Source organism: Caenorhabditis elegans, chromosome III (genome assembly GCF_000002985.6).
Source record: "Caenorhabditis elegans chromosome III".
Classification (NCBI taxonomy): domain Eukaryota; kingdom Metazoa; phylum Nematoda; class Chromadorea; order Rhabditida; family Rhabditidae; genus Caenorhabditis; species Caenorhabditis elegans.
The window spans coordinates 2,004,652-2,032,514 of record NC_003281.10 but is presented as its reverse complement, the minus strand read 5'-3'; the positions used below and the strand labels follow the sequence as shown (position 1 = coordinate 2,032,514).

At 33.5% G+C, this 27,863-nt stretch overlaps 2 protein-coding genes and 1 non-coding gene across 8 annotated transcripts; 2 read left to right on the top strand and 1 right to left on the bottom strand.

Moving 5' to 3' along the window:
- Positions 1-10,919: 10,919 nt before the first annotated feature.
- Positions 10,920-23,216, top strand: ckr-2 (G-protein coupled receptors family 1 profile domain-containing protein; the record flags this gene model as incomplete). 5 transcript variants are annotated; one of them, NM_001381755.2, is made up of 13 exons in its annotated part: positions 10,920-11,048; positions 16,483-16,630; positions 16,905-17,064; positions 17,285-17,384; positions 17,807-17,957; positions 18,673-18,814; positions 19,690-19,777; positions 19,830-19,946; positions 20,003-20,093; positions 21,084-21,254; positions 21,404-21,471; positions 21,772-21,880; positions 22,972-23,216. In NM_001381755.2, the coding sequence occupies 13 exons, from the start codon at positions 10,936-10,938 to the stop codon at positions 23,032-23,034; spliced, it is 1,521 nt and encodes a 506-aa protein (NP_001367974.1). The 5 variants fall into 5 exon arrangements, with proteins under 5 accessions (NP_001367974.1, NP_001370897.1, NP_001367972.1 ...); NM_001381757.1 differs by having other exon boundaries at positions 10,926-11,048; positions 18,673-19,105; positions 22,972-23,213; NM_001381756.1 differs by having other exon boundaries at positions 10,936-11,048; positions 18,673-19,105; positions 22,972-23,034.
- On the bottom strand, positions 23,193-26,486 carry Y39A3B.1 (Peptidase M28 domain-containing protein; the record flags this gene model as incomplete). Of its 2 annotated transcripts, none has more annotated exons than NM_001404274.1 (9): positions 23,193-23,509; positions 24,319-24,413; positions 24,564-24,683; positions 24,740-24,840; positions 24,895-25,047; positions 25,122-25,246; positions 25,294-25,405; positions 25,481-25,583; positions 26,362-26,486. In NM_001404274.1, 9 exons carry the CDS (start codon positions 26,484-26,486, stop codon positions 23,319-23,321), a joined length of 1,125 nt encoding a protein of 374 aa, NP_001391136.1. The 2 variants fall into 2 exon arrangements, with proteins under 2 accessions (NP_001391136.1, NP_497490.2); NM_065089.2 differs by having other exon boundaries at positions 23,319-23,509; positions 24,573-24,683.
- On the top strand, positions 24,077-24,226 carry Y39A3B.6. The gene has a single exon (NR_052120.1). It is a non-coding gene; the product is annotated as an Unclassified non-coding RNA Y39A3B.6 (non-coding RNA).
- Positions 26,487-27,863: the final 1,377 nt, after the last annotated feature.

The following is a 27,863-nucleotide window of genomic DNA, read 5'->3' as shown; positions in this document are numbered from 1 at the left end:
GAAACTTTCCTCTCCCGAGGGCATAGAGGAGCGGCAGGTGACACTCCCGCGGGATCGAATTTCTGTTCCAAGTGCAAGTGCGCTCTATGGATAATCTGAAGTTTTTCCTTGGATAGAACAATATTTTAGGGCTATAAAACTGGCCAAACTACAGAACACTTTACAACCGGAACCAAAAAAGCTAAACTTGCAAATATTGTCCTCTAAATGCCACCCCAGAGGCTCGTGATCAAAAAATGTCGGAAAATCCACATATCCCCCCCCCCCCCCCCCCCACCAATTTTTCATCTCTACTCTCCTATCCAACAGGCCTATACTTTTGCGGATCCATTGTGTACATGTGTTTGCGGCTCAAAATGGCTCATAAAATGGGCAAAAATACGTGTTGAATATGTTGGTACGCGAAAAGTGATGTGTTATTTTTTTTGTCTGTTGTTGTTTGAAAATTGAAAGCTGAAAATTTGAAAATTCCCGCGTGATCTCATTTTTCTAAATTAGAACCCTAAACTCCATAAGCTCACAGTGTTCTATTAACCCCCATCCGAAAACTGTTCCATTGATGTAATGGCGCAGTCGGTTACATTTTTGCCTCCAACCCACAAGTCCGGGGTTCGAAATTTTCTCGTGCAAAACCTTTTTATTCCCATTTTTCTTGAATTTTCTAATCCGTTTCAGAGTCATAGACATCTGGAAAAAATAAAACGACTAGCAGGCTATATAGAGAGAGTTGCGGAGCAAACCTCAAATCGTCCTAAATTCTATTTTGTCAATCTTGTTTTTCTTTTTTTTTCTTCAGGCATCTTCTTCTTCTTCCCCTTCTTCTACTGCTTCTCCTCCAGGTTCCCCACGCATCCTAAAGCTTCGTCGCGTCGCCACACGTATCCTATCTTTTCAACAGGGTCCTTTCCTTCCTTCCCCCGTTTTTTGAACGCTTTTTTGTTGAATGCAATTTTTTTTTCAACAAAAGGTCCTCATATTTCATTTCCAGAGCTCCAGAGATCTCGAGTGTTTTCAGGTAGCTAATAAATAAAAATAGGCTTAAAGTCTGAAAATATAAACTCTTGGGCCAAATACCATATACCGTTTTCCTCACTGCCTTGGTTACAACTCATTAAAGTATCCATCGTGGCCTAGTGGCTAACACTTTTGCCCTCGGGTCGAAAGCCCACGGGTTCGATCCCGACTGGGTGGAAGTTGCTTTTTCTTTTTTTCTTCTTTGATTTTCGTCTTTTCTATGATTTTTGGAACTAAAAACCTATTTTTAGAGATTTTGGAATCAACCAGAACCTAATTTCCGGAAAAGAAGAGTAAAACTAGATACTAGTTTGAATGCTCATTAGGGGAGAGCAAACTTCTGTTCTTTTTTCTTTCAATTGAGATTATTCTAGAGAAGGGTGAACACAAAATAAACAAAACAAAAGTCAATGAGGAATTTGAATTTTCGAAAGTTCCCGAGTTCCCGCCAAACCTTTTCTCTCACCCCTATTGGATATTTATATTCTCATCATAACCCTCCCTAATTTATAACTCGTGACCCTCTTGGCCTAGTGGCTAACGCTTTTGCCTTCGACTCACCCCTCCCTGGTTCGACTCCCCGTACCACCAATACTTCTTTTTTTGCGTCGCCTGAAGCTGTTCCCTGTTCCCACGGTCCCTTGACGCCCCAAAGTCCCATTTTCACGGCGATGACTAAGCTTTGATCCCCCAAAAAGCGTGTTTTCGCGGGCATGTGTCTATTGTTTTTGGAACATTCCACACATACTTTTTTAGGATTTTTTTTTCAAAAAAAAAAAAAAGAAAAAAAAAATCACTCAATCATTCTATTCATGTCTTCTAAGCCTGGACACATTTTTCATCCTTAGGTTTTTGAATGTCTTAAACGCAAAAAAAGAGAAAAAAACACAGCCTCGAAAAAATAGAAATTCAAATTCCCGCGGAAATTTAATTTCAAGTGTCTGCTTAGTCACCTGCAAATGACATTTTTCGGCTAAAATAAGAGGAGCAAATCTTAGAACAAGTGTTCTTGGATTTTAAGGAAAAAATTTTGAAAAAATTCAACAAAAACTTTTTTTTTTCGGAATTTTTCAAAATTTTCATTATCACATTTTTTCTACAGTTTTCGAAAAAAATTTTATCTTAAAAAAAATTATAATAAACCAGTAATTATCTTCTAAATAAGCTATAATTCAAGAAAATCCGACAAAATTTGAAAAAAGTTGTGCGCCTTTAAACTAGTAAGGCAAAAAATTTTCAATCTTATTACGTTAGTTTTTGTGCAAAGACGTGGTGTCAGAGTTCCCCATGTCGGTTTGATCTACAAAAAATGCGGGAGTTGAGACGCAGACTTCTCAACTGATTTCGCATGGTTAAGAACGTGCTGACGTCACATTTTTTGGGCCGAAAATTCCCACATTTTTTGTAGATCAAACCGTAATGGATTGAAAGCCTGACACCACATGTGCGGAATTAGTTGACATAAGCAACTTTTAGTAAAAACCAAAAAAAAAAAATCGAAAAAAGTTATGTTTTCAGCAGGTGAAATTTTGAAGCCTGAAAAATAATATTTCCAATTTTTTTCCAATTTTTCTCAAATTTTTAGCGAGTTGACTAGTCTCCTACTTTTTTCCTAAAATTTTCGAATTTTCAGCAGAATTTTTAATTTCCAGACGTCCATAAATAACATACCTTTTGTGCTACTTGACTTCTAGAGTTACCCGAAAAAAATACACAAAAGAACAAAAGATCACCTAAATGAATTTTCATTTTTCGCGCCCTTTTTTGAATTTTTAATTTTTTTCAGCGCTGTCAGGTTTTGTTCAAAAGGAATTTGAAATTTTGAATTTCCCGCCAAAATATTTTTAATAATTTTTTGAATTTTTTCACATACATATAATTTTAAATTTTTGGAAAAAATAATTACAACGTAAAATATGAGAAAGTTGGATTTTGTACCTCTGACTTTGAAAATTCAATTTTTTTAAAATTTTTCAAAAAAAAAGGTGCTCACAAAAATCAGAACTAAAAACTTCCAATAAACCGGAAATTTGAATACTCTGAGCACAAAATGCTCCCACCAGAAATCCAATAAACTTTCAAACTTCCGGTCACTTTCACGTTTTTTTGAGGACAAAAATTGAAAACTTTTGTGACGAATATTTTCAGAAAAAAAATTGAATAGGGAAGTAATGAAGGAAAAATTTTTCCCTTTTTTTAAACCTTCTTTCCATTTTTTTTTTGAATATTTTTTGGCGGGAAATTCAATTTTCCTATTTTTTTTTGGCAAGGAATTCAAGTTTTGAACATTTTTGGACACAAAAATTAAGTTTCTTGGCGGGAAATTGAAATTTTCAAATATTTTTTGGCGGGAAATTCATAAATTCAAAATTTCAAATATTTTTTTGGCGGGAAACTCATAAATTCAAATTTTTAAATATTTTTTGGCGGGAAATTGAAATTTTCAAATATTTTTTTGGCGGGAAATTCAAATTTTCAAATATTTTTTGGTGGGAACTTCAAATTTTCAAATATTTTTTTGGTGGGAATTTCAAATTTTCAAATATTTTTTTGGCGGGAAATTCAAATTTTCAAATATTTTTTTAGGCGGGAAATTCAAATTTTTAAATATTTTTTTGGCGGGAAATTCAAATTTTCAAATATTTTTTTGGCGGGAATTTCAAATTTTCAAATATTTTTTGGCGGGGAATTAAAATTTTCAAATTTTCAAATGTTTTTTTGGGGGGAATTTCAAATGTTTAAATATTTTTTTGGCGGGAAATTCAAATTTTTAAATATTTTTTTGGCGCTGATTTCAAATTTTCTAGTACCTTTTAGGCGGGAAATTCAAATTTTCAAATTTTCAAATATTTTTTTGGCGGGAATTTCAAATTTTCAAATATTTTTTGGTGGGGAATTAAAATTGTTTACTGTTTTTTGGCGGGAAATTCAAACTTTTAAATATTTTTTTTGGCGGGAAATTCAAATTAGAAAAAAATTTTTTGGCGGTGATTTCAAATTTTCAAATATTTTTTGCCGGGAAATTCAAATTTTCTAGTACCTTTTAGGCGGGAAATTCAATTTTTCAAATTTTCAAATATTTTTTTGGCGGGAATTTCAAATTTTCAAATATTTTTTGGCGGGGAATTAAAATTTTCAAATTTTCAAATGTTTTTTTGGCGGGAAATTCAATTTTCCAAATATTTTTGGCGGGGAATTCAAATTTTCTAATCTTTTTTGTGGAGAAATCGCAGGTGTTTTCACTATTGTTTAGTTTTCAAAAAACATACCATTGTTGACAGCGCAATTATGTCTAGCCACTAGTTCTGACCAGTTAGTACTTGGTTTTCTTAGAAACCCCGGAAAAAATATTTAGCCTAAAATTATTTAAAAATTCGAATTTCCCGCCTAAAAATATTTGAAAACTTGAATTTCCCGCCGAAAAGAAATTTTTAATTTCGAAAAAATAAATCGTCTACGATTTTTCAATTTTTCAAAGGCAGGTATGTAGGCAAGCATGTAGGTACTTAGGCAGGCAATGTAGGCAAGTATTCAGGTATTTATTCAGGCATGTAGGAAAGTATCCAGGTGTTTAGGCAGGCATGTAGGCAGGCAATTGTGCCTACCTACTTCTAAAATGAGCAAATAACCTCACAAAAACCAAAAATCCTCTCCCCCAAAAAAAAAATGTTTTTTGCAATAAATAACCCGTCTTTCAATAACATAACTTTTTCCCCAATCTCCACCATTTTCTCATTCTACGTATCCCATTTCACATCTTGTCAATCCCATCATGTTATCACTCTATTGTTATCATCACTATATCTCCCCGGGCTCTCGGAGCCCCCGGACGCCAATTGTTTCATTTTTCATTTCCTATGGCTGTGCTGCTCTGCGGAGCACTCACTCCGTTACTCATCAAAGTAGCGAGAAAAAGTCTATCATTCATATCTTTTCATATCTTTTTTCCAAACGTTATCAACTTTTTTCACTAGTTTTCCGGAGATTTGAGCTTGTGAGTGTCTTCCGTCATGTGATATCTTGTTACTTTTGAGATTTTTCACGGTTTTTGTGGCAATTTTTGACACCTTAACCTTAAAATTTTGTAGAGAATTAATAGTTCTATAAGGTTTAAAAATTTTTTAACAAAAAAAAATTTCAAGTATTTTTTGGACTTTTTTCAAAAAATTTTTTGTTTAGTTTTGTAGTATTTTAATAAAATTATTTAAAATTTGATAAGTTTTCACATATTTTATTGATTTTACAACTCATGTAAACATAGATTACTTGAAAATACTATCATGGTGCATTGATACATTTTTTTTTGTAAAATCTTGTAACTTTCGGGTTTTCTGTGCTATTTTTGATTTTTTTACGTTCAAAATGTTGTGAAAAACAATAAATTAGTTCAACACGGGTTTCTGGCTCGCCCCCCCTCTCTCCAAAATTTTGGAAAATGGCGGGAAAAAATATTTGAAATCGCAAGAGGAATTTTCACGCAGCGCGTGACGGTGTTTGCACAAAATACACCGAGGGGTCGAGCCAGAAACTCGTGGTTTAATAGAATATTTGAAAAATTTGAAAAAAAAAATTTCAAGATTTTTTTTTCAAAAAAAAGTGGAATTTTTTTTTGTAAATTTCTAAAGTTTTTTGGAGCATTGCTTAATCAAATTTATTAATGAAAATAATTTTCAAACTATTTTTATTTTGAAGCATATCTAAGCAGAGCCTACTTGAAAATACTCTCATGGTGCATCGACCCACATTTTTCGAAAATCCCGTGACTTTCCCAATTTTCAACGATTTATGTATTGATTTTTTACGCTTACATCTAAAATTTCTATAAAAAATCAATTATTTAGGTTTCTGAAAATATTTCGAAAATTTTTTTTTTGGAAATTTTTGAAATTTTTTTCTGAAATTTTTGATTTTTTAAACACAGTTTTTCGGAGTTTTGTAGTTGTAAATTTTGGATTACCACAAATATAATCGTCATTTTTTAAAAATCTAACTGATACTTTTAAACATGGTGCATCGACAAAACATTTTTGGAATTTTTTTAGAAAGTTAGTTTTTTCAAAAGTTTTAATAACCTCCTTAAAATAAAGGTGATGAGTATTTTTGTGTGTACTTGTCCTAAAAACAGTCAACAGGTAACAATAAAAAAATGTTTTGTTAAGATAAAAAGTAATAGCCAATGTTATCAGTTACTGATCAATGAGCATTTTCTCTCAAAGATGAAGAGTTTTTAGGTTTTCTGAATTTTTAATTTTGTTGCAGCAGTGAACGTTTTGAATTATTGAAAATTGTGCAAAAATCTCAAAAAATTATAAAGTTACGAATTTTAAATTTTTAAAAATTTTCAAAAAATAAATTTGATAAATTTTTGAGTCCCGCCACGAAAACTCTTAGGGTTACTGTAGCTTCGAAGCTACTGGGCTCAAAACAATTTTTTTAGTTGCTCAAGAACTGTTCACAATTTTTATTTGAAAAATTAGCTAAAAATATTGAAAATTGGCAAAATTATACATTTTCGAAAAATGTTAAGACATTAAATTTGAAAATTTCTGAGTCCCGCCACGAAAACTCCTGGGGTTTCTGTAGTTTCAGAGATATTTGGCATAAGTTTTTTTCTTAATTAGTCAAAAAATGTTCCGAATTGTTATGCTAAAAATTAAATGAAAATCTCGAAAATTTACAAAGTTATGAATTTTTGAAAGTTATGAAAAATTTTGAATTTTTGAATTTTCTTTTTTTTTAATTTTCAAATTCCGAAAAAAATTCTTGCAACATTTTTGCCAATATCAAAACACCTGCTTTTTCATAAAAATTGACTACATGACATTCACTTTTTTCTGCTAGGCCCTACCCAATATCACAAGGTGCACGGAGGAGTTTTGAAGGATATTCTCACATTATAAATGAGAGATGATATTTGTGTATTGACTATTCTTTGGATTTTGGCGGCGGCTGCCGGAAGTTCATTTGGATTTTATTGTGGTCTTGAAAAGGTATATAGTTTAGTTTTGAAATAAAATTATGGAAAAAAAATTTTTTTTTTCGTAATTTTTCGAAAATTCATAACTCTGCCGAATTTTGAGATTTTCAGTTAATTTTGATTTTAGATTAGGTACGAATTTTGTATCTATCTGAAATGAAAATTTCAGCTCGGCATATGAAATTTCGACCATGTTTTGAAATTTTCTAACTTTGTCAATTTTTGAGATTTTTCTCAGATTTTTTACCTATAATTTTTCTTAATTCTTATTCTAAATGAAAAAATTTATTTCAACTTCCTTTTTATTCATATTACGTAAGCAGATTAGTGTTCGTGGCGGGACTCTAAATTTCGAAAAAAAATTTGGTTTTTTTTTTGTTGAAGTTTTCAAAAATTCATAACTTTATTAATTTTCATGCTAATTTTTTGAAATTAGTTTCAAAAAATTTAAAATTTCAATATCTAATTGTAAAAACAATTTTGTTTTTTGAAAAATCAAAAACTACAGTACCTCAGGAGTTTTCGTGGTGGGACTCTAATTTTCAAAAAAAAAAACTCTTGTTTTTCGAAAATTCATAACTTCATCAATTTTCAAGCTAATTGTTTAAAATTTGTTTCAAAATGTTCACAAACCCAATTTCTAATTAATAAAACTAGTTTAGTTTTCAATACATTAAAAACTACAGTACCCCAGGAGTTTTCGTGGCTGGACCCAACTGACTTCTCCCCTGAATTCGTCATTTTTCTGTCAAAAGTTTGTGGTTGTAGAGTGTAGAAGAGTAAGTATAATGGCAAGTTTCCTCTTTTTCCGTGACAATTCGTCATTTTTTTTTGTTTGGTGGCTGAACGTCTGCTACTTTTTTTTCGGTTTGGAATTTTTTTTTGGGTGAAGCTGAGATTTTGACCTTCAGAACTTGTTAATGTGGACTTTTGGGGTGTGATAAGTGCAATGAAGTGGAAAAAAATTGGTGAAATTTTACCTACATCGAGGTTTTTTTTTGAAAACAAATTTTGAAAACAAAAAATTGCAAAATAATTTTTTTCGAAAAAAATTTGTTCTTCAAAATTTCAATTTTTTATATTTTTTTAAATCAAAATTCTGCATAATATTTTATTATCCTTACCACTACATATCACCTTGAAAAAATGCATCCTTTTTGCCCAGCTTCTCCCCAAAGTTCTAGATATTTCCAGATTGCTTCCTGTTATCCCCGGGACACCTAACACTTTCTCTCGAAAAAATACAAGAAGAAAAAAACGAAAAATGTGTGGACTTCCCGGTTGAAAAACATGCAATCATCATCTCAAGTCCCTTGTGAATACATACATGTAAAAAAAGTGGAAATTTTTTTGAAATTTTTTTCTGGAATTTTTGGAAAACTTTAAAGGAATAACTTTTCTCATTTTTTAAAATCAAATTTATCAAAAAATTAGTGATCAATTAATTTGTTGAAAAGAAATTGTATAAATACTCGGAATTCTTTTAAAAAAATTGAATTTTAAAATTGAGATTTCCCGAAAAATTCAAAAACTCTAAAACCAAAAAAAGAAAATTTCGAAAAAAAAACTAATATCCGGCCGTTTTTATGATATTTTTTGACCCGACTTCGGAATCTCAAATTTTTCCTGATTTTTTTGTGGTTTTTCCTTTTTTCTGGATTTTTTGGAGCCCAGCCCAGGTTGAGCCTGACCTAAGCCACAGCCTAAATCTAAGCCTAAGCCTAAGTTTGAGCCTAAGCCTAAGCCTAGGCCTAAGCCTGATTCTAAGCCACGTCTAAGCCTGAGCCTAAATCTAAGCCTAAGTCTAAGCCAAAGCCTTAGCCTTAGCCTAAGCCTAAGCCTGTCTAGGCCTAAGCTTAAGTCTAAGCCTAAGTTTGAGCCTAAGCCTAAGCCTAGGCCTAAGCCTGATTCTAAGCCACGTCTAAGCCTGAGCCTAAATCTAAGCCTAAGTCTAAGCCAAAGCCTTAGCCTTAGCCTAAGCCTAAGCCTGTCTAGGCCTAAGCTTAAGTCTAAGCCTAAGCCTGAGCCTAAGCTTAAGCCTAAGCCTAAGCCTAAAAACAAGCCTGAGCCTAAGCCTGAGCTTAAACTTAGGCCTGTGCCTAAGCCTAAGCCTACAACTATCAAAGTTTTTTTTGGAATTTTTTTTCAAAGAAAATAAAAATTCAGTCTGCTTTTTTCCTTATTTTCCTTATAATTTCTCCATTTTTTCCAGTTTTTTCCACCCTCCCATTTATATTTTCATCTATTCATCTTTCTCACTACCACCTCCACACATCATTATTATTATTATTTACTTTACGTTTTTTTTTCCTTTTTTTTTTGGTTAGGAATTTCAATTTATTTCCGGAAGGTTATAATTAATCGTTTTTTTTTTTGAAAATTCGATAAAAAAAATTTTTTTAATTTTTTTTAATTTTCGACTTTTCGGAAAAAAAAAACTTATTTCTGAAAAAAAAAATAAATGAAAATTTTTTTTCAGGAAAAGTTTCTGGTTCCAAGTACGCCTATCCATTTGTTTTATTGAACATAAAAATTTATTGAAAACTGCAAAAATATGTATTTAAGTACACTAAAAAATGAGTGTGGTTTATTTTTTTTTTTAATTTTCAAACTACACCATTCTCCTCATTTTTAACTTGCAATTAATTTTTTGCTAAATTTCACTTCAAAATTCAAATTTCCCGCCATCTAATATCACTTTTCCCATCTTTACTTCCCTTTTCCTGGCGGCTCATAGACCCTTAACTAAGCTAATTTTGCTCAATTTCCTCCCACTTTTTTGCTCTTTTTGCTCACTTTTCTGCAAAACGTTAATGTCGGTTTTTTTTATTCTAAAATCAATTTTCTCATTTTGTTGCCAAATTAGACAAATTTTTTGTGCGAAAAATTTTTTGTCAGTTTTGTTTTTAATTTTTGAAAATCCGTAACTTTGTCAATTTTTGAGAATTTCAGTTAATTTTGGCTCAAAATTTACGACAAATGATACTTCAAATTGTAAAAATAATTCAAGACAATGCAATATTTTTCTACAGTAACCCCAAGAGTTTTCGTGGTGGGACTCAGGGGTGTGCGGCAAATTCGGCAAATTTGCCGTGCTTAACAAACTCGGAAAATTTTGATAATTTTTGATGTTTTTTGGAACACCAAAACTACTGAGATCTTAACACTCATCTGGTTTCTGAATAAGTTCCGTGTAGTATGTCTGCTTAAGCATCAAAATAACGCAATTTTGTGTCATTTTACTAAATTTTTGGCGAAAAAATCAATGGTTTTAGTCAAAATTGCCCTGTCAAATTTTTGACGTGTGCGGCAAATTTCAAAATTTGCCGAACTCGGCAAATTCGGCACACGGCAAATTCGGCAAGTTCGGCAAATTTGCCGCACACCCCTGGTGGGACTCTAATTTTGGAAATTTTACGATTTTCAAAAATTCATTACTTTTTTAGTTTTGGAGATTTTCAGTTGATTTTTGGCTTAAAATTTGTGCAATATTATTGGCTGAATACTAAATTTAATTTTAACACAGTAAAATCCATTCTACACTAACCCCACGAATTTTCGTGGCGAGACACAAATTTTCAAAAAATAATTTTTTTTTTGATTTTTCAATTTTTCTTTCGTGGTTTTCGCGGCGGGACCCTAATTTTGAGTTATTTTTTGTAAAAATCTAAAAAATTGATTGTAACATTTTGTTATCATTATTAAACTTTAAATTTAAAAAAATTCAAATTTTTTTCCAAAAGCTTTTTTCCTAATTTCCCAACCTTACAACTTTTTTCAAATTTTCGCTAACTTTTTACTGAATTTTTTTAATCCAATTGTATTTTATTTTTTTATTTACTATTTTTCCAGTTTCCCTTGCCCCTTCTTACTTCCTCATTCGCAAAAAAAAATGTTTTTTCCAAAAAATCCCTAGTTTTTTAAATTTTTTCAGGAACACCATTATGAATGCGGCGGACGATGAGAACATCACCAATTATGATACAATGAATTCTTCGTCATTTTTGGAGCTTCTGAACGCCACTTCACCGCCGCCAATATGGACATTGAACAGCAAGTGAGCGGCAGTTTTTCTCCTTTTTTCTCCTTTTTTCCCGCCGAAAATTAGATCAAAAATTAGTTGATTGAGTTACTGGAACAGAAGATTTTTGTTCGGAAAACATCATCAGATTCTGAGAAATCTCGGAAAGGCTCTGCTAGCTTTTAAATATCTGAAAATTCCGGCTTGTCTCGTAATTTTTTTTTAAAGTTTTGGGTCCCACCACGAAAACTCTTTGGGTTAGTGTAGTATTGTACCTATTGACTTTAAAAATTTTTTTGTCATTTAGGCCATAAATTTTCACAAATTGTAACTTTAAAATCTTTGAATAAAGTCAAAAATTGGCAAAGTTATGGGTTTTCAAAAACTGCAACAACTTTTTTTTTTGAAATTTTGGGTCCCACCAGGAAAACTTTTGGGGTTACTGTAGAATAAATTCTATTGTGTAAAAATTAATTCGAGCATTTAGTCAATTAAATTTTACACATTTTAGGTTAAAACCATCTAAAATTCTCGAAAAATTGCAAAGTTATGAAATTTTTAAAAATCGAAAAATTTTCCAACTTAAAAAAAAATTTTCAGAATTTTTTTCAAAATAATTTTTTAAAAATTGTTCCAAAATTTCTAGAATTTTGTTTCAAAGTAAAAATGTGCTTCAGCTTAACAAGAGCTTTCAAAAAAGTATAAACATGACTATGTTCTGCTCATTTTTAATTTTTATCGAATATTTTGGGTCCCGACTCGAAAACTCTTGGGGCTACTGTAGAAAAAAATATTACTGTGTAAAAGTTAATTTTAACATTTAGCCAATAAGATTTCACAAATTTAAAGCCAAAAATCAGTTGAAAAACTTGAAAACTGAAAAAGTTATGAATTTTTGAAAAATCGGAAAATTTCCAAAATTTTTAGAAAAAATACTTTTTTGGATTTTTTGTATTTTTGAGATTTCCAGGCTCCCTCCACAAAAACGTTAAGAGTGACTGTAAAAATATACAAAAAAATTTTTTTCGTGTTGGAAAATATTTGAACTCTGTACTGGAAAATGGCTGAAATTTTCGAAAATTGCCTCCTCTTTTTTTGGTAGTTTTTTGGATTTTTTTTGGAAAATTATGGTCTGCCAGATTTTTAAAATGCTGGGTCTCGCAACGATTTAAAGGCGTATATGACTAGATGGGTGTCGTTGTGAATTTTTGAAAGCCCTGGTATCAAAAATTTCGAAAAAAAGTTCAAATTTCAAAAAAAAAAATTTGAAAAAACATTTTTTTTGAAAAATTTTAAAGTTTTTTTTTTAATTTTTCAAAAAAACATTTACAACTAGTTTCCGGGTTTTAATTACTTTATAGACTTTCCATGATATTCTAGACGTTCAAAACACACAACAAATTGCACTCGAATAGACATCTGATCGTATTTTCCGCCGAAGGTCTCTCACGCCTGCTCCCCTTCTAATTTTCTGAATCATCCAATAACATCTCCGTATCTTCTTCTTTTTCTTTTTTCTAGTTTTCTAAAGAAAATTCTGAATCCTCACTACTCGTCTAAAGTCGAGAAAATTTGAAGAAAATGCGCTAATCTTTCGCTTCTCACGGGGCGCGCTAGCCCCCGTCACAAGGGCTTAACTCGTCGTTTCACCCGTATTGAGCTTTTCAAGCCGTTTTTGCAACGTTTTATAGAACTTGGGGACCATAAATAATTATTGTGATAGTTTTGGAGAATTTTGAAAGTTTCGAAAAACAAATTTTTTTTTGGTCGAAAATTTTTTTAAACTTGGAAATTTTTACTTTGTTTATTTCACCTTATTTAACTTTTTGAAACCTTTCCAACAACCCCCATCATGTCCATATTACATTTCCCCACATATTTATGATATTTTAGGGTCCCGCCACGAAAACCCTTCGGGTTACTGTAGTTTCGTTTATAAAATTATTTTTCTAATTTTATCTAGTTATTTAAAACTTTAAATAATAAGAAACAAAAAAATTTTCAAAAGCTGACAAAGTTACGGAGTTTTGAAAAGCTTCGACATATTTTGAAAATTAACTTTTGGGTTCCGCAAAGAAAACTAAGGTTTTACCGATTTTTGTATTCGAAACTAGTTGTTTGTAATTTTTACGCTTAGAAAAAATAATTATACACGTAATAAGTCAAACCTTATTCGAAAATCTCAAAAACTGACAAAGTTACGAATTTTCGAAAATATTCGAAAAAACATTTTTTGAAAAAAAATTGAAAAACTTAGAAACTACTTAAAAACTCGAAAAGTTTTGTGTTGAGGCTATTTTTTCAACGTAAAATTTAAAATCAAGCAGACTGAGTGTTTCCAAATGCCATCCATATTGCCTAGGTTACGGTAAATCCAAAATTCAGGGCCTCACCACGTTTTAAAGGCGCATGGAGTTAGAAATTTTTAGAAAATTTTTAGGCTTAACCTAGACATGCTAGGCATACTGGGGGCCTATTAGCAGTAAAAGCAAATGGGTTTTCAAAGAAAAAGAAATTTTAATCTTTTTTTTTTTTTTGGAAAGTTTGGGTCCCGCCACGAAAACTTTGAGAATTCATAAATTTTGAACGCAGAATTGGTTTTTTGCATTTATCGTGAAGAGAGCAAATACTTCTGAAAATTTTAAGCCATAAATCTCCGTACTATCTCAAAAACGGACAAAGTTACAAATTTTCGAAAATGTTCGAAACATTTTTTTTTCAATTTTTTTCAATAATTTCAAAAGTGCGAAAACTAGGTCAAAACTATCAGAATTTCTTAGACTTTTTGTTCTAACAAAAAACCCGTTGACCTTTTTAACCCATAGAACACATATTTCTCTACGTGTTCAACCGAATTTTTTCGGAGGGGACTTTCAGCGGGGGGTGCTTCACCGCGTAGACACCTTCGTGTGTCCCCTGCGCCACTTAACCGGCCATTTCCCATTCAGAGAAGAGGAGGTGAGGGTGTGTGTGTGACGACATTTTCTAAGAAAGTTTGCAGTTTTAAGTAGGTTCTGATTTTTTTTTTCGAATTTTTTTTTTCGAAATTTTTATTTTTTTTTTATTTCCAAAATTTAAAAATTTGCGTGGGTACCGATTCAAAATAACTTTTTTTTAACAAAAAATGAACTTACAGAAAAAACCCCGACGAAAAACCAGAAAAGAGCAAAAATTTCAGCCAATTTTGAGAGTTCGCCCAATTTTCCAATTTCCATCTTTGGCTCCGCCCACTTTTTAGCACATAGATCTTTTTTTAAATTTTTTTTTCTTTAGTTTTGTAGGATTTGTACAGCTGTTTGAATTTTTTTTTCAAAAAAAAAATTCAAAATTTTGGAAAAAAAGTTGTGTTTGAGATTAAAGAAAAAAATTTTGAAAATTATTTTCAAACTATTTTATTTCGATATTCCTCTAAAATTTTTCATTTCCGCAATTTTCAAATTCAACACACCGAGAGCTTTCAAATGGCACCCATCACGAATATTTTCCGACCATTTTAAAAATCCAACCCTCAATGTGCCTTTAAATCGTGGCGAGACCCGAATTTTCAATTTTCAAGCAAAATAACCCAACCTAGGCGATATGGAGCTTATTTGGAAGCTCTTGATGTACTGAATACAACAATTGAATTAATTTGGGTCCCAACGCGATATTGTTTTGGTTACTGTAGTTTTAAAATTTTCCATCATAGTTTTTTTTTTCAATATTTTCGAAAATCCGCCAAAAGTCCACTTTTAAGATTTTTCGCTAACTTTTTACCATAAAAGAAGTATAAATTCACAAATAAGTCGAGAAAAATAATTTTTGCGCAGTAACTCTTTTTCTACAGTAACCCCAAGAGTTTTCGTGGCGGGACCCAAAATTTTCGAGAAAAATTCAACATCAAATTCAACATTCATGATTATACTTTTTTGAAAGCTTTCGGTTAGCGAAAACACATTTTTGAACTCAAATTTAAAAAAATGAAATTCTGCAAATTTTGGGACCATTTTGAAAAAAAAAATCCAAAAAAAAAAGTTTTTCTTCGATAATTTTTTATCCCACCAAAAGTGACCAATAGTTCAAATGTTGCTCATTGAGCACAAATCCAAAGTTTCTAAAAACTTCGAAATTTCCACTAAAAGCATTGGAATAAACATTTCCCCACACAGGCTTAAGCTTACCCGTTTGTTAGTGTAAACATGGCTTTTTCCAGAAGAATCTTGTCAAAAGTTCAGTTTCTCGAAAAAATTGTAACAAATTTTGTTTTTTTTTAGGTTCACAATAGAGTATGGGAAAATTGAGTTATTGGTTTGAAAGTTCCGAAAATTTCGGATTTTTTTTTCGAAAATTTGCAACTCTTTTTATTCTTTACTCGAACTTTTGGTTCTGCTGCTTTTTGTAGTTTTATTTTATACTTTCAAATGGAAAAATAATTTTTTAACATTTGAAGTCAAGAAATAGCATAAATCAAAAAAATTGGCAAAATTGTGAATTTTCAAAAAAATTTTAAAAAAAGTTTTTTTTCCAAAATTTTTAAATTCAGTATTTTTCAGAATTCAACTCAATCTTGTTTCTAACTTTTGTTATTTTGTCTGAAATATTATTTCTAACATATTTAGTTTATTTTAAGTTTTCAGAAAAGTATACTCATGCCTATGCTCTGCCAATTTTCAGAAATTCTGTGCTTTTTTGGGGTATTTTGGGTCCCACCACGAAAACTCTGATTTCTACCGATTTTAGTGAAGAACCTTAATTGTTGATAACTTTTTCGATTGGTCAAAATATTTTAACACATTTTAAAACAAAAATTAGCAAAAAAATTCAAAACCTGACAAAGTTATGGATTTTTGGAAAACCTGAAAGTTGAAAATAAAAAAAAATTTCCAAAAAATTTTTTTTTCAAAAATTTCCAACATTTCCCAAAAGTTCAAACTATATTTTAAAGGCCACCAATGCACATTTTAAAGCTCTTTTCTGTAATTCTTGACCCTTAGAAATGATAGTTTCCGCTCTTTTAATTCCTCATTTTCATGCGGCTTCCCCCCCCCCCCCCCACCATTAATTAAAACCTCCCTCACATCACTTTTTTCACGCTTTTCTGTCAATTCAGTTTTCTGATATTTATTATACTGAAAATGTTAGAAAAAGTTATTCAGGCAAGCGAAAAATGCAAGAGAAAATATTTAAAAAATATTGCAAAAAAAAAATTTCGAACATGTTTTTGAAATTTCGAAAATCGATAACTTTGTCAGTTTTTAAGATTTTCAAATTATTTTTTTTATTTTTTTTAACTAGAAATTGTGAAAATTAATTTAAAAAAATCTTGAAAAATTCTAGTTATCATGTTGAGCCACCAGGTTTCGTGGCGGGACTCAAAAATAGCAAAAATTTTCAAAATCCGGCAAACCTAGTCATATACTTATTTTAATCGTCTCGGCAAGCTAAAATAAACTTTGTTTAAAATTTAGTCTTTAAACTTCATCATTTTCAGTTTATCCACCACAATGTCAACGGTACATCAGGAGGAAATATGCCGGTTTCGTGGTACAACAGAAAATTACACAATCGCCGTGACGTTTTTCATGATTTTTTTGCTATCAGTCGTCGGAAATTCGGTGGTTTTGATAGTGATTATTAAGGTGAGTAATTATCGATTTTTTAAAAGAGATTTATTGATTTTTGCAGCAAAACAATTTTTGTGATAAATTTTGTAAATAAGAAAACTTGGATAGATTCTAAAACTGCAAAACTCAAAAAAATGTCTTTTTTAAGAAATTATCGATTTTTGTGATTTTATTGATTTTCGTAAAATTATAGATTTATTAAAAATACATTTTTGATTTTTCGAAAATTATCGATTTTTTTGACCGATTTTCAAATTTTTCAAATTCCTAAAAAAATCGATTTTTTCAGCAACGTGCAATGCGATCAATAACCAATATATATTTAATGAATCTGGCGGCATCGGATATGATGTTATCAGTGGTTTGTATGCCGCCGACACTTGTCTCCATGGTTATGAATTGTTGGATGTTCGGCAATTATATGTGCAAAATTTTGGCTTATTTGCAACGTGAGTTTTCTACAGTATCTCTTGATGGGGTTGAGTTGAAATTATTTTAACTGTGTAAATAAAATATTTATCTACTTTATACTTAAAAAATGAGCAAAAAATCTCAAAAACTGGCGGAGTTATCGATTTTCGAAAATCTTCGAAAAATGTTTTTTTTTGAAATTTTTTTTTCTGAAAAAAATTATTTAATTTTCATTTTTCAAAAAAATTGAATTTTCAGCCGTAGTAGTCACTGCTTCAGCGTACACCCTAGCAGTAATCGCATTCGAGAGGTACTTTGCAATTTGCAAGCCGCTTCACTCAAGGATTTGGCAAACCAGGTGAGATTTTTTTAAATTTTCAATGCATATCAAAAATGCTATTTTTAATCAAATGAAACTTAAAGCGAGCTTTCAGAAAAGTATAAACATGAGCAGTTTAAAAATTGTCATTTTCTTGAAACTTTTTGGGTCCGTCAGCGAAATCTATCGTATTCAATGATTTCCAATTTATGTATGATATCACATTATTTTTTTCAATTAGTCTAAACTTTTTTTTTAAATATAAGTGAAACACTTTAAAATCTGGAAAACTGACCGAGTTATCGATTTTCGAAAATTTTCGAAAAAATTTTTTTGAAATTTTTTTATGCCAAACCATGTCGTATTTATATTTTTCAAAAAGCTTATACTTTGCTCATTTTGAATTTTTACCTGAAAAAAAATTAAAACTAACCAAAAACCGGAAAAAACCACATGTTCAGATCCCACGCCTACGCAATGATCACACTTGTGTGGGTGATCGCCATTGCCGCCAATATTCTGATGCTTTTTATGTACGAACAACAAACGTATAGCTCGAATGGATACACGTGTGCTCCAATTCATCCGCCGATTTATCATTTTGCTTATCAGGTTTCTTATATGAAAAAAATAAAATCACTCGGAAAATTTGAATTTCCCGCTGAAAAATTTCTGAAAATTTCAGTTTACCGCTGAAAAATAATGGAAAATTGGAATTTCCCGCCTAAAAATATTTGAAAATTTGAATTTCCCGGCAAAACATATTCGAAAATTTGAATTTCCGGCCAACAAGCATTTGGATATATTTGAAAATCGATAATTTTATGGAAAAATCGATAATTTCACTAAAAATCAATACTTTTACGGAAAATCGATAATTTTAAGGAAAATCGATAATTTCACTAAAAATCAATATTTTTACGAAAAATCGATAATTTTAAGGAAAATCGATAATTTCACTAAAAATCAATATTTTTACGAAAAATCGATAATTTTAAGGAAAATCGATAATTTCACTAAAAATCAATACTTTTACGGAAAATCGATAATTTTAAGGAAAAATCAATACTTCTACGGAAAATCGATAATTTTAAGGAAAATCGATAATTTTACGAAAAATCAATATTTTTACGAAAAATCGATAATTTTAAGGAAAAATCAATACTTCTACGGAAAATTGATAATTCCACTAAAAATCGATAATTTCACTAAAAATCAATACTTTTACGGAAAATCGAGATTTTCCCAAAAATTGGAAGCATAATGGAAAATCAATAGTTTCCAGGAAAATCGGAAATTTCACTTAAAATCGATAATATATTTTCAGGTATACATGACCGTCGTCCTACTTGTAATCCCGCTAGTTGTGATGGCGGGTTTGTACGGCAACGTCATTACCTCCCTAAAATCCGGCATCAAACTGGAAATCGCCTCTGTGGATCCGCCGCTCGCCACCGCCACAACCACAGGTGCTAAAAATTTAGGCTCCCACTCTGACTCGGCTCACCTTTTGTTGAACAATGTGCTCGTCGGTAGCTCGCAATTAGCTCGTGCCACGTCGTGCATCGCGTTGAACACGTTTTCCTGCAACAACACCACTAACCCCTTCAGTACCCTGACACCGCCGCCGCCGATTCAGCAGAAAAATCGATCGAAGCCGCAACTTCTGCAGCTGCCCGGAAAAATCGATAATTTCGAAGAGTTCCGCCTTCAGTGCCTGTCCGACTGTCGTAGTGATGGAGTGTTGTTTCCCCCGCCAGGTGTCGTTTTTCTTGTGATTTTGGGTTTTATTGATTTTTTTTGTTCAGTTTGAGTGAAAATCGATAATTTCGAGAATAATCGATAATTGTGAAAAAAATTTTTAATTTTATTTTTATTAGAAAAAATCGATATTTTTGCAGAAAATCTATATTTCCGTGAAAATCAATATTTTAGCAAAAAATCAATATTCTAAAAATTGATATTTTAGCGAAAAATCAACTTTTTTGTTATAAAAATCAATATTTTAAAAATCGATATTTTAGGGAAAAACCTTTTTTTTTTAATTTTCAAGAAAATTTTTTTTTAAAGTTTTTTTTTCTTTTCTTCATCATAATTGAATTTCAGGGTCCCTAATTTGTTTTTTTTTTCAAAAAATAATTTTGTTTTGGTTTTGATTAGAATTTTAATTTTTAGTGAGTGATTATTGACTTTTTTTTTTTTGATTTACCCAATGTTTTCTACCCCTGTTATGCATCAAAAAACTTACCCGATAGTGTGATCTCCCTTTGTCCATATCCTGAAAACTTGATTTTTCGAAAATCGATATTTTCACAAAAAAAAATCAATAATTATCGATTTTTAGCAATTGTTGCGTCGATGACCGACGAGCAAAAGTTATCGTTCTGGAATAAGCTGTCGAACAAGCTGACTTTTAGTCAGCAAGATAAAACGTGAGTTGATTATTGATTTTTTGGTTTTGTTATCGATTTTTGAAACTTTCAGCGTGCAACACCCAAACTTTGGGCATCGCAAATCCGACACATCAATTTGCCTCGAAAATCCTAGTTTAAGGTCTACGCACACTCAGAAAAGTGCAATGGCAAAGCAAAGAGTGATTAAGTGAGTTTTAAAAAAATATGAGTCAGGTGGCTATCGAATTATCGATTTTTTTGCAGAATGCTCATTGTTGTCGTAATTATCTTTTTCTGTTGTTGGACGCCTTCCTACATCTGGTGGTTGTTATTGATCGCGGGAGACTCGTTTCAAGTGAGTTTGTAGAAAAATCAATAACGTTGGTGATGCTCGCGGTAAGGTCCCGATCATCGGCGATTCATCGGAACCTAGTTCCGACTATCGGACATGCATCGGAGCCAGGTTATGACTGGCGGCAATGCATCCGAACTAGGTTATGACTGCCGGCAATGCGTCGGAATCAATTTCCGATCATTGCCGATGGGTTGGAACCAGGTTCCGATAATCGGCGATACGTCGGCAGTTGGTTCCGATTATTGCCGATGCATCGGAACCGGATTCTGACTATCTGCGATGCATCGGAACCAGGTTCCGATCATCGGCGATGCATCGGAGCGAGGTTCCGATTATTGCCAATACATCGGAACCAGGTGCCGATTATCGGCAATGCATCGGAGCTAAATTCCAACTACCGGCGATACATCGAAACCAATTTCCGATTATAGGCGATTCATCAGAACCTGGCTCTGATCATCGGCGATGCATCGGAATCAATTTCCGATCATTGCCGATGGGTTGGAACCAGGTTCCGATAATCGGCGATACGTCGGCAGTTGGTTCCGATTATTGCCGATGCATCGGAACCGGATTCTGACTATCGGCGATGCATCGGAACCAGGTTCCGATAATCGGCGATACGTCGGCAGTTGGTTCCGATTATTTCCGATGCATCGGAACCGGATTCTGACTATCGGCGATGCATCGGAACCAGGTTCCGATCATTACCGATGCGTCGGAGCAGAGTTCCGATCATTGCCGATGCATCGGAAACAGGTTCCGACTATCGGCAATGCATTGGAACCATTTTCCGATCATTTCCAATGCATCGGAACCAGGTGGCAATTATCGGCAATGCATCGGAGCTAAATTCCAACTACCGGCGATTCGTCGGAACCAATTTCTGATCATCGGCGAGGCATCAGAACCGTGCTCTAATCATCGGCGATGTATCGGAACCAGCTTCCGATCATCGGCGCACATCCAAGTAAAGTATTGATTTTTTAGAGCCTCAACTTATCTGTCTGGAACAGCGATATCAACACATTCATCACTCTTCTTACCTATATTTCTTCATGCACCAATCCCATCACATATTGCTTCCTGAACAAAAAATTTAGGAATGCGGTGTATGCAACATTTGGCAGGAAGAAAAATATGCGACATCATTTTCAGAAGGTATATTTTGATATTTTTGAATTATTGATATTTTTTAAAATCAATTATCAAAAATCAATAAAATCTCCGGTTTCAGTTTTTTCTAACTATCTGTTTTTCGGCTTTTCGGCGCCGCTAATTTCTGTTAACCTTAGTTTGATTTTGTTCAGGTCTACATTCCGGTCAACGGCGGAACTAATTACACTAACAAAGGAGAGCCGAGACAAATTATTAACAGGTACTAACACACACAAATTTGTAGTGATTTCGCTTTTTGTCTAGCAAAAAATTTTTATTTTTTGAAAATTTTTTATTGATTTTCTAACAATTTTAAGTTCTCAAACCACCGCAGATTGGTCAAAGGTAAGTTTTGAGACAAAAATCGATATCGATTTTTTTTACCGGTGCTATCTTATTACTCACCATTTCTACCATCTTTCACTCACCCTATTGAAATCTATCAGATTATCTTTTGGAATGCAATTTTCTGCAATCGATTTATAGTTTGGGGGAAAAAATTAATTATTGATTTTTTCAGGTCGGTCTCGTCGACATTCACTCCACAACATCAAGTCGTTTTTAACGATATCTCGATCGACAGTAGTTCGAGGAAAAAAGATGGATCGCACACGTTGATATCGAGAACAGTGAGTTTTATTGATTTTTTTTTAAATTTCCGACGCACCGGCAATGATTGGAATTGTGTTCCGACGCATCGCCGGTGATTGGAATAAATTTCCGACGCATCGGCGATGATCGGAATGAATTTCCGATGCACCGGCGGTGATCGGAATGAATTTCCGATGCACCGGCGATGATCGGAATGAATTTCCGATGCACCGGCGGTGATCGGAATAAATTTCCAACGCATCGGCGTTGATCGGAATAAACTTCCGACGTACCGTCGATGATCGGAATTATTTTCCGACGCACCGGTGATAATCGGAATTGTTTTCCGACGCATCGCCGATAAACGGAATGAATTTCCGTCGCATCGCCGATGATCGGAATAATTTTCCGACGCACCGGCGATTATCGGAATTGTGTTCCGACGCATCGCCGGTGATCGGAATAAATTCCCGACGCACCGGCGATCATCGGAATTGTGTTCCGACGCATCGGCGATAAACGGAATGAATTTCCGACGCGCCGGCGATGATCAGAACTAAAGTCCGAAGCACCGGCGATGATCGAAATAAATTTCCGACGCACCGGCAATGATTGGAGTTGTGTTCCGACGCATCGCCGATAATCGGAATAAATTTCCGACGCACCGCTGATGATAAGAATGCATTTCCGACGCACCGGCAATGATCGGAATAAATTCCCGACGCACCGGCGATCATCGGAATTGTGTTCCGACGCATCGGCGATAAACGGAATGAATTTCCGACGCGCCGGCGATGATCAGAACTAAAGTCCGAAGCACCGGCGATGATCAGAACTAAAGTCCGAAGCACCGGCGATGATCGAAATAAATTTCCGACGCACCGGCAATGATTGGAGTTGTGTTCCGACGCATCGCCGATAATCGGAATAAATTTCCGACGCACCGCTGATGATAAGAATGCATTTCCGACGCACCGGCAATGATCGGAATAAATTTCCGACGCACCGGCAATGATCGGAATCGTGTTCCGACGCTTCACCGACACTCAGAAATGTGTTCCAACGCGTCGTCGATATCTTGTTCTAAAACAATACTTTTTTGAAAAATTTCAATTATCGATTTTTCCAGGTCCACGCGTCTCTGATCCACCATAACAAAGTGCGAAAGGACGAGTCTGATGCAATATTCTAAATGTCTATTCAAATTCAAATTTATTATTGATTTTTGTGCCATTTCCTAATCGCCCGGGTAACCCAAGTACTGCTTTTTCTTGCGAATACTATATGACGTCATGCATTCTCAAATATTCGTGTGTTAACCGGTATTATCTTGATGATGTGTAGGTCAAATTTAAATAAAAATTCATATTCAAAATTTAATATAAGATCAATAGAAATCTGTATAACAATCTGACGTAATAAAAATATATACATACACGTTTTTCAACAAAAACCGGTAATTATCGATTTTTCTTCTTATTCCACATCGATATTGAACATGAAGCTGTACAAGTCATCGACGACGGCTGACGCCGACGATCCGCTCATATCAATCAATAATCTGATCAGAGAATCTGTCATCAATGCCAGGAATTTCATGTTTTGTTCAGTCATCATGTAGAGACCATCACATTGCACACAGTACTGCCGGACACCGCGGAGGTTTACTGAAATTTGGATTTTGGTGGTTTTATTGATTTTATTGATTTTTTTGATTTTAATAAATTTTCTTTAGAAGAGCATCACCGGCCGCGCTTCTGAAGTAGATTCCGATCACCGGTGACGATTCCGAAGTAGGCTCCGATCATCGTCAACGCGTCGGAGGTAGGTTCTGACTACCGGCAACACGTCGGAGGTAGAATTTGATTACCGGAAACACGTCGAAAGTAGATTCCGATCACCGGCGAAGTATCGGAAGTTGGTTTCGATTATCGGCGACGCGTCGGAAGTAGATTCCGATCATTGCCGATGTTTCGACGGTTGGCCCCGACCACTGGCGACACATCGGAGGTAGATTCCGATCACCGGCGACCGGTCGGAAGTGGATTCCGATTACTGGCGCCACCTCTAAGGTAGATTCCAATCACCGGCGGCGCTTCAGAAGTATGTTTCGATCACCGGCAACTGGTCAGAACTAGGTTCCGATTACCGGCGACGCGTCAGACGTAAATTCCGATCACCGGCCATGCATCGGTGGTAGATTCTGACTACCGGCGACCCGTCGGAAGTTGGTTCCAATCACCGGCGATGCATCGGAGGTAGATTCTGACTACCGGCGTCGCTTCAGAAGTAAATTCCGATCACCGGCAACGCGTCGGAGGTATTTTCCAATCACCGACAACGCTTCAGAAGTTAATTCCGATCACCGGCAACACGTTGGAGGTAGATTCCGATCACCGGCCACGCGTCGGAACACAATTCCGATCATTGCCGATGCTTCTGCGATTGCTAATTCAAAAAAAAATCAATAACTTACATGTATCAGTCAAATATATGGTTGGAATCTGCACGCTTTTCTGCTTGGAATGGAAGAAAAATGATGAGTGATCCGAGTACAAAAACGGGTGGAGTCTGAAATTATTTAATTTGTTAAATATATTTTTTCTCGTTTTCAATTCTAAGCGTTAAAGTGCATTGCTATTAAAAATCGATGTCTTCTTATCTACTCTGCGGGAAAAAGTATTAAAATGATTAGTAGAGGAAAATCGAAAAAAGAATAACTTGTATAACCGGTCTAGTGAGGTGATGTTAGCAAGGTTCATCTGAAGATTCAGGGACCATGGATGGAATGACCAGTCTGAAGAGAGCATCTCACATGAACGATCGTAGGCTCTGGTGTATCTGAAAATCGATAATTTTTTCTTGGATCAAAAATCAATACTTTTTTCACTACTCACTTTTGCACCAAATCGTCATCAATATCACTTCGAGACGAAACTTGAATAAAATCTCCCATATGAGAATGCTCGTGGAGCTTTTGAGCGGCTTCCGGGAAGAACTGAATGAATTATCGATTTTTCAAGAATTTTATTGATTTTTAAGATGAACCTACCGACTCGAACTCATTTGGCATTGCCTGGGACGCCGGGAACGGGTCAAAATGTAGCAGACCGTCGGCGATTACAGTACCCACAACTTTTGTGTTAGTGCGTTCCATTAGCGGTAGAAGGACGTCTTCGACAAATGCGTGGGAGCCGGCGAGAGCCTGGAATTGAAATTATCGATTTTTAATTTATTGGAAATTCCAATTTCCGAAAAAAAAATCAATAATTCACTAACCTTATGCTTCATATCGAAAAACACGTAGACAATTGTGTTCTGCCTGGAATACAAATTATCCAGCGTGGACAACACTCGGGCGGCCTCTAACACAGCAGCGACACCGGAACCATTGTCATCGACACCTGGGATTATTGATTTTCTGGGAAAAATTATCGATTTTTGTACAAACCTTGATTTCCTTCTAGGGTATCATAGTTTGCGGAAAGAATCATCATTTTGTCATTTCCAGTTCCGAAATACGGACCTTTTTGCACAGCAATCACGTTGGCGCCGACTTCGTTCTGAAAATCGATAAAATCAATAATCGAATATTATCGATTTTTTCGGAAATTATCAATTTTTTCGAAAATACTCACCGATTCCTCGTGAATAAAAGTGTGGGTCATTGAATTCAGTCCGACCGCTTCCAGGGCTCTTTTTATGGCTGCTCGAGCCACCGATTTTTCTGTTTCGTTGAATCTGAAAATTTTCAAAGTTTTTTCTACATTTTACGCAGAAACAGAAACAATAATCAAAATTAACAGAGTTAGAAATTAAAAAACAAATTGAAAAAAAATTTCTAAAAAATTTTTTTTTGATAATTTTCGAAAATCGATAACTCTGACAATTTACAAGATTTTGCTTTAATTTTTTTTGTGCAAAAAGATAAAATATTATTTTGTTTGGCAAAAATACAAAAATTGCCGGAATATGGAATCTACAGTACCATATGAGTTTTCGCGGCGGGACTCAAATTTTCAAAAAAAAATTGTTTTTTTGATAATTTTCGAAAATTTATAACTCTTTCAATTTTCAAAATTTTTGTTTCGCATTTTCTCGAGAAAAACATTGAATATTATTCTATTTGGCAAAAATACAAAAATTGCCGGAACATGCAAAAACGTTGAATTTTCGCGGCGGGACTCAAATTTTGAAAAAAAAACTTTTTTTTTTGATAATTTTGGATTTTTCGAATATCGATAACTTTGTCAATTTTCAAGATTTTTAGCTCATTTTTTGTTTTAAAGTAAGTCTAAAAAATTGTTAACAAAATGGTAAAACTACTACAGTAACCCAAGTGTTTTCGTGGCGGGACTCAAAAATTAACAAAAATTTCCAAAATTTTTTTTTAATTTTTTTAAAAAATTTAAATTATCTATAACTTACTCAGTTTTAAACCTTTTTAGCTGATTTTTTTTGAAATTATCAGGAAAATTTTGAGTTTTTTTCTGAAAATATGAAAATATAAAAATCTCACCTTGAAATCGACAAAAACTTTGACAAATCATGCTTCATCCTGTCCATATCAGCAATTGTGCTCAGCGACAGAGCCAATTGGCAAATCCCCAAAATAATCGATAATAATTTGAAAAGACCTTTCATTTTAGCAATAAGAAAGTACAAATGATAGAGTCTAGCATTCCGAGCCACCAGGAAATTTTAGGCGGAGCCAATAAGTGGGCGGAGCCCAGGAAGTATGTGTTTGCCCGGAAATTTTGAAAATTTCGAAGGAAAACCGGATGTTTTGGGGTGATAAGTGATATTTTTGGCAGAAATATCCCGGTGGGATATGGCTCCACGGGATATTTGCTCTTTGTTTTTGTCTGCTCCCCGGGAGGGCGCCGGTAGGGGGCAGAGGGGAGGCATGGGGTCACTTTGTTTACCCGGGTGCCAAGTATTGGCACACTTGAACCCTTGGTGATAGTGATATATGTTTGAAACGGCGAACAAACATGTTTCGAGAAATGTTAGAAACATTTTGGGGAAATTTTTTTTTTGTTGATATAGTTTGGAGGTCAATTTAAAAAAATTGCCAAAAAACCTTTGAAAACGACAAAGTTATCAGTTTTCCAAATTTCAAAAAAAAATTTCTGAAAAAAATTTGTTTTTTTTTTAATTCCCCGCCACGAAAACTCTTGGGGTACTGTAGTTTCAAGACATATTGTGATTGTTTAATTTTTTTCGGAGAATTGAAAAATTAACACGTATTCTGACGCAAAAATTATATGAAAATCTTAAAAACGGACAAAGTTACGGATTTTCGAAAATTTCGAAAAAAAAATTTTTCAAAAAATTTATATTTATTATATTTTTCCTAGATTTCCCCTAAATTTTGGATTTCAAAAATACAAATTCAGCTCACGATAAGCTCAATATAACATGGTTTTTTTGAAAAATTCCAATTTTTGGGTCTCACCACGAAAACTCGAGGTAACTGTAGTTTCAGTGGTCACTGGTTTTTTTTTTCAATTTTTCGTTGTAAATTCAAATTTTTTCATAAAGTTTGGCTAAGAAACCAGTAGGAACATGCAAAAATTGACAAAGTTACGGATTTTCGAAAAATTAAAAAATAGAATTCTCAAAAATTTTAAGCACCGCCACGGAAAACTCCCGGGTTACTGTAATTTTTGCACAATTTTTAAATTTTAACAGTTCGATGTACAGATCTATTTTTTGTGTGTATGCTTCGTTTAAAATCAGCTAAAAATCTTTAAAACTGACAAAGTTATTATTTTTCAAATTTTTGTATATTTGAAAAAAATTGAAAGTTTTTTGGGATCCCGGCACGAAATGTCCCGGGTTACTGTAGTTTTTGAACGGATTTTTGTAACACATTTTTATTTGTGTAGAACTAGTTTTTGCACGTATTTTAAAACAAAAACTAGCAAAAAATCTTTGAAAATGACAACGTTACGAATTTTAGAAAAATTCGAAAAAAAAAATTTTTTTTCGTATTTTTTTTTAAAGTTAAAAAAAAAA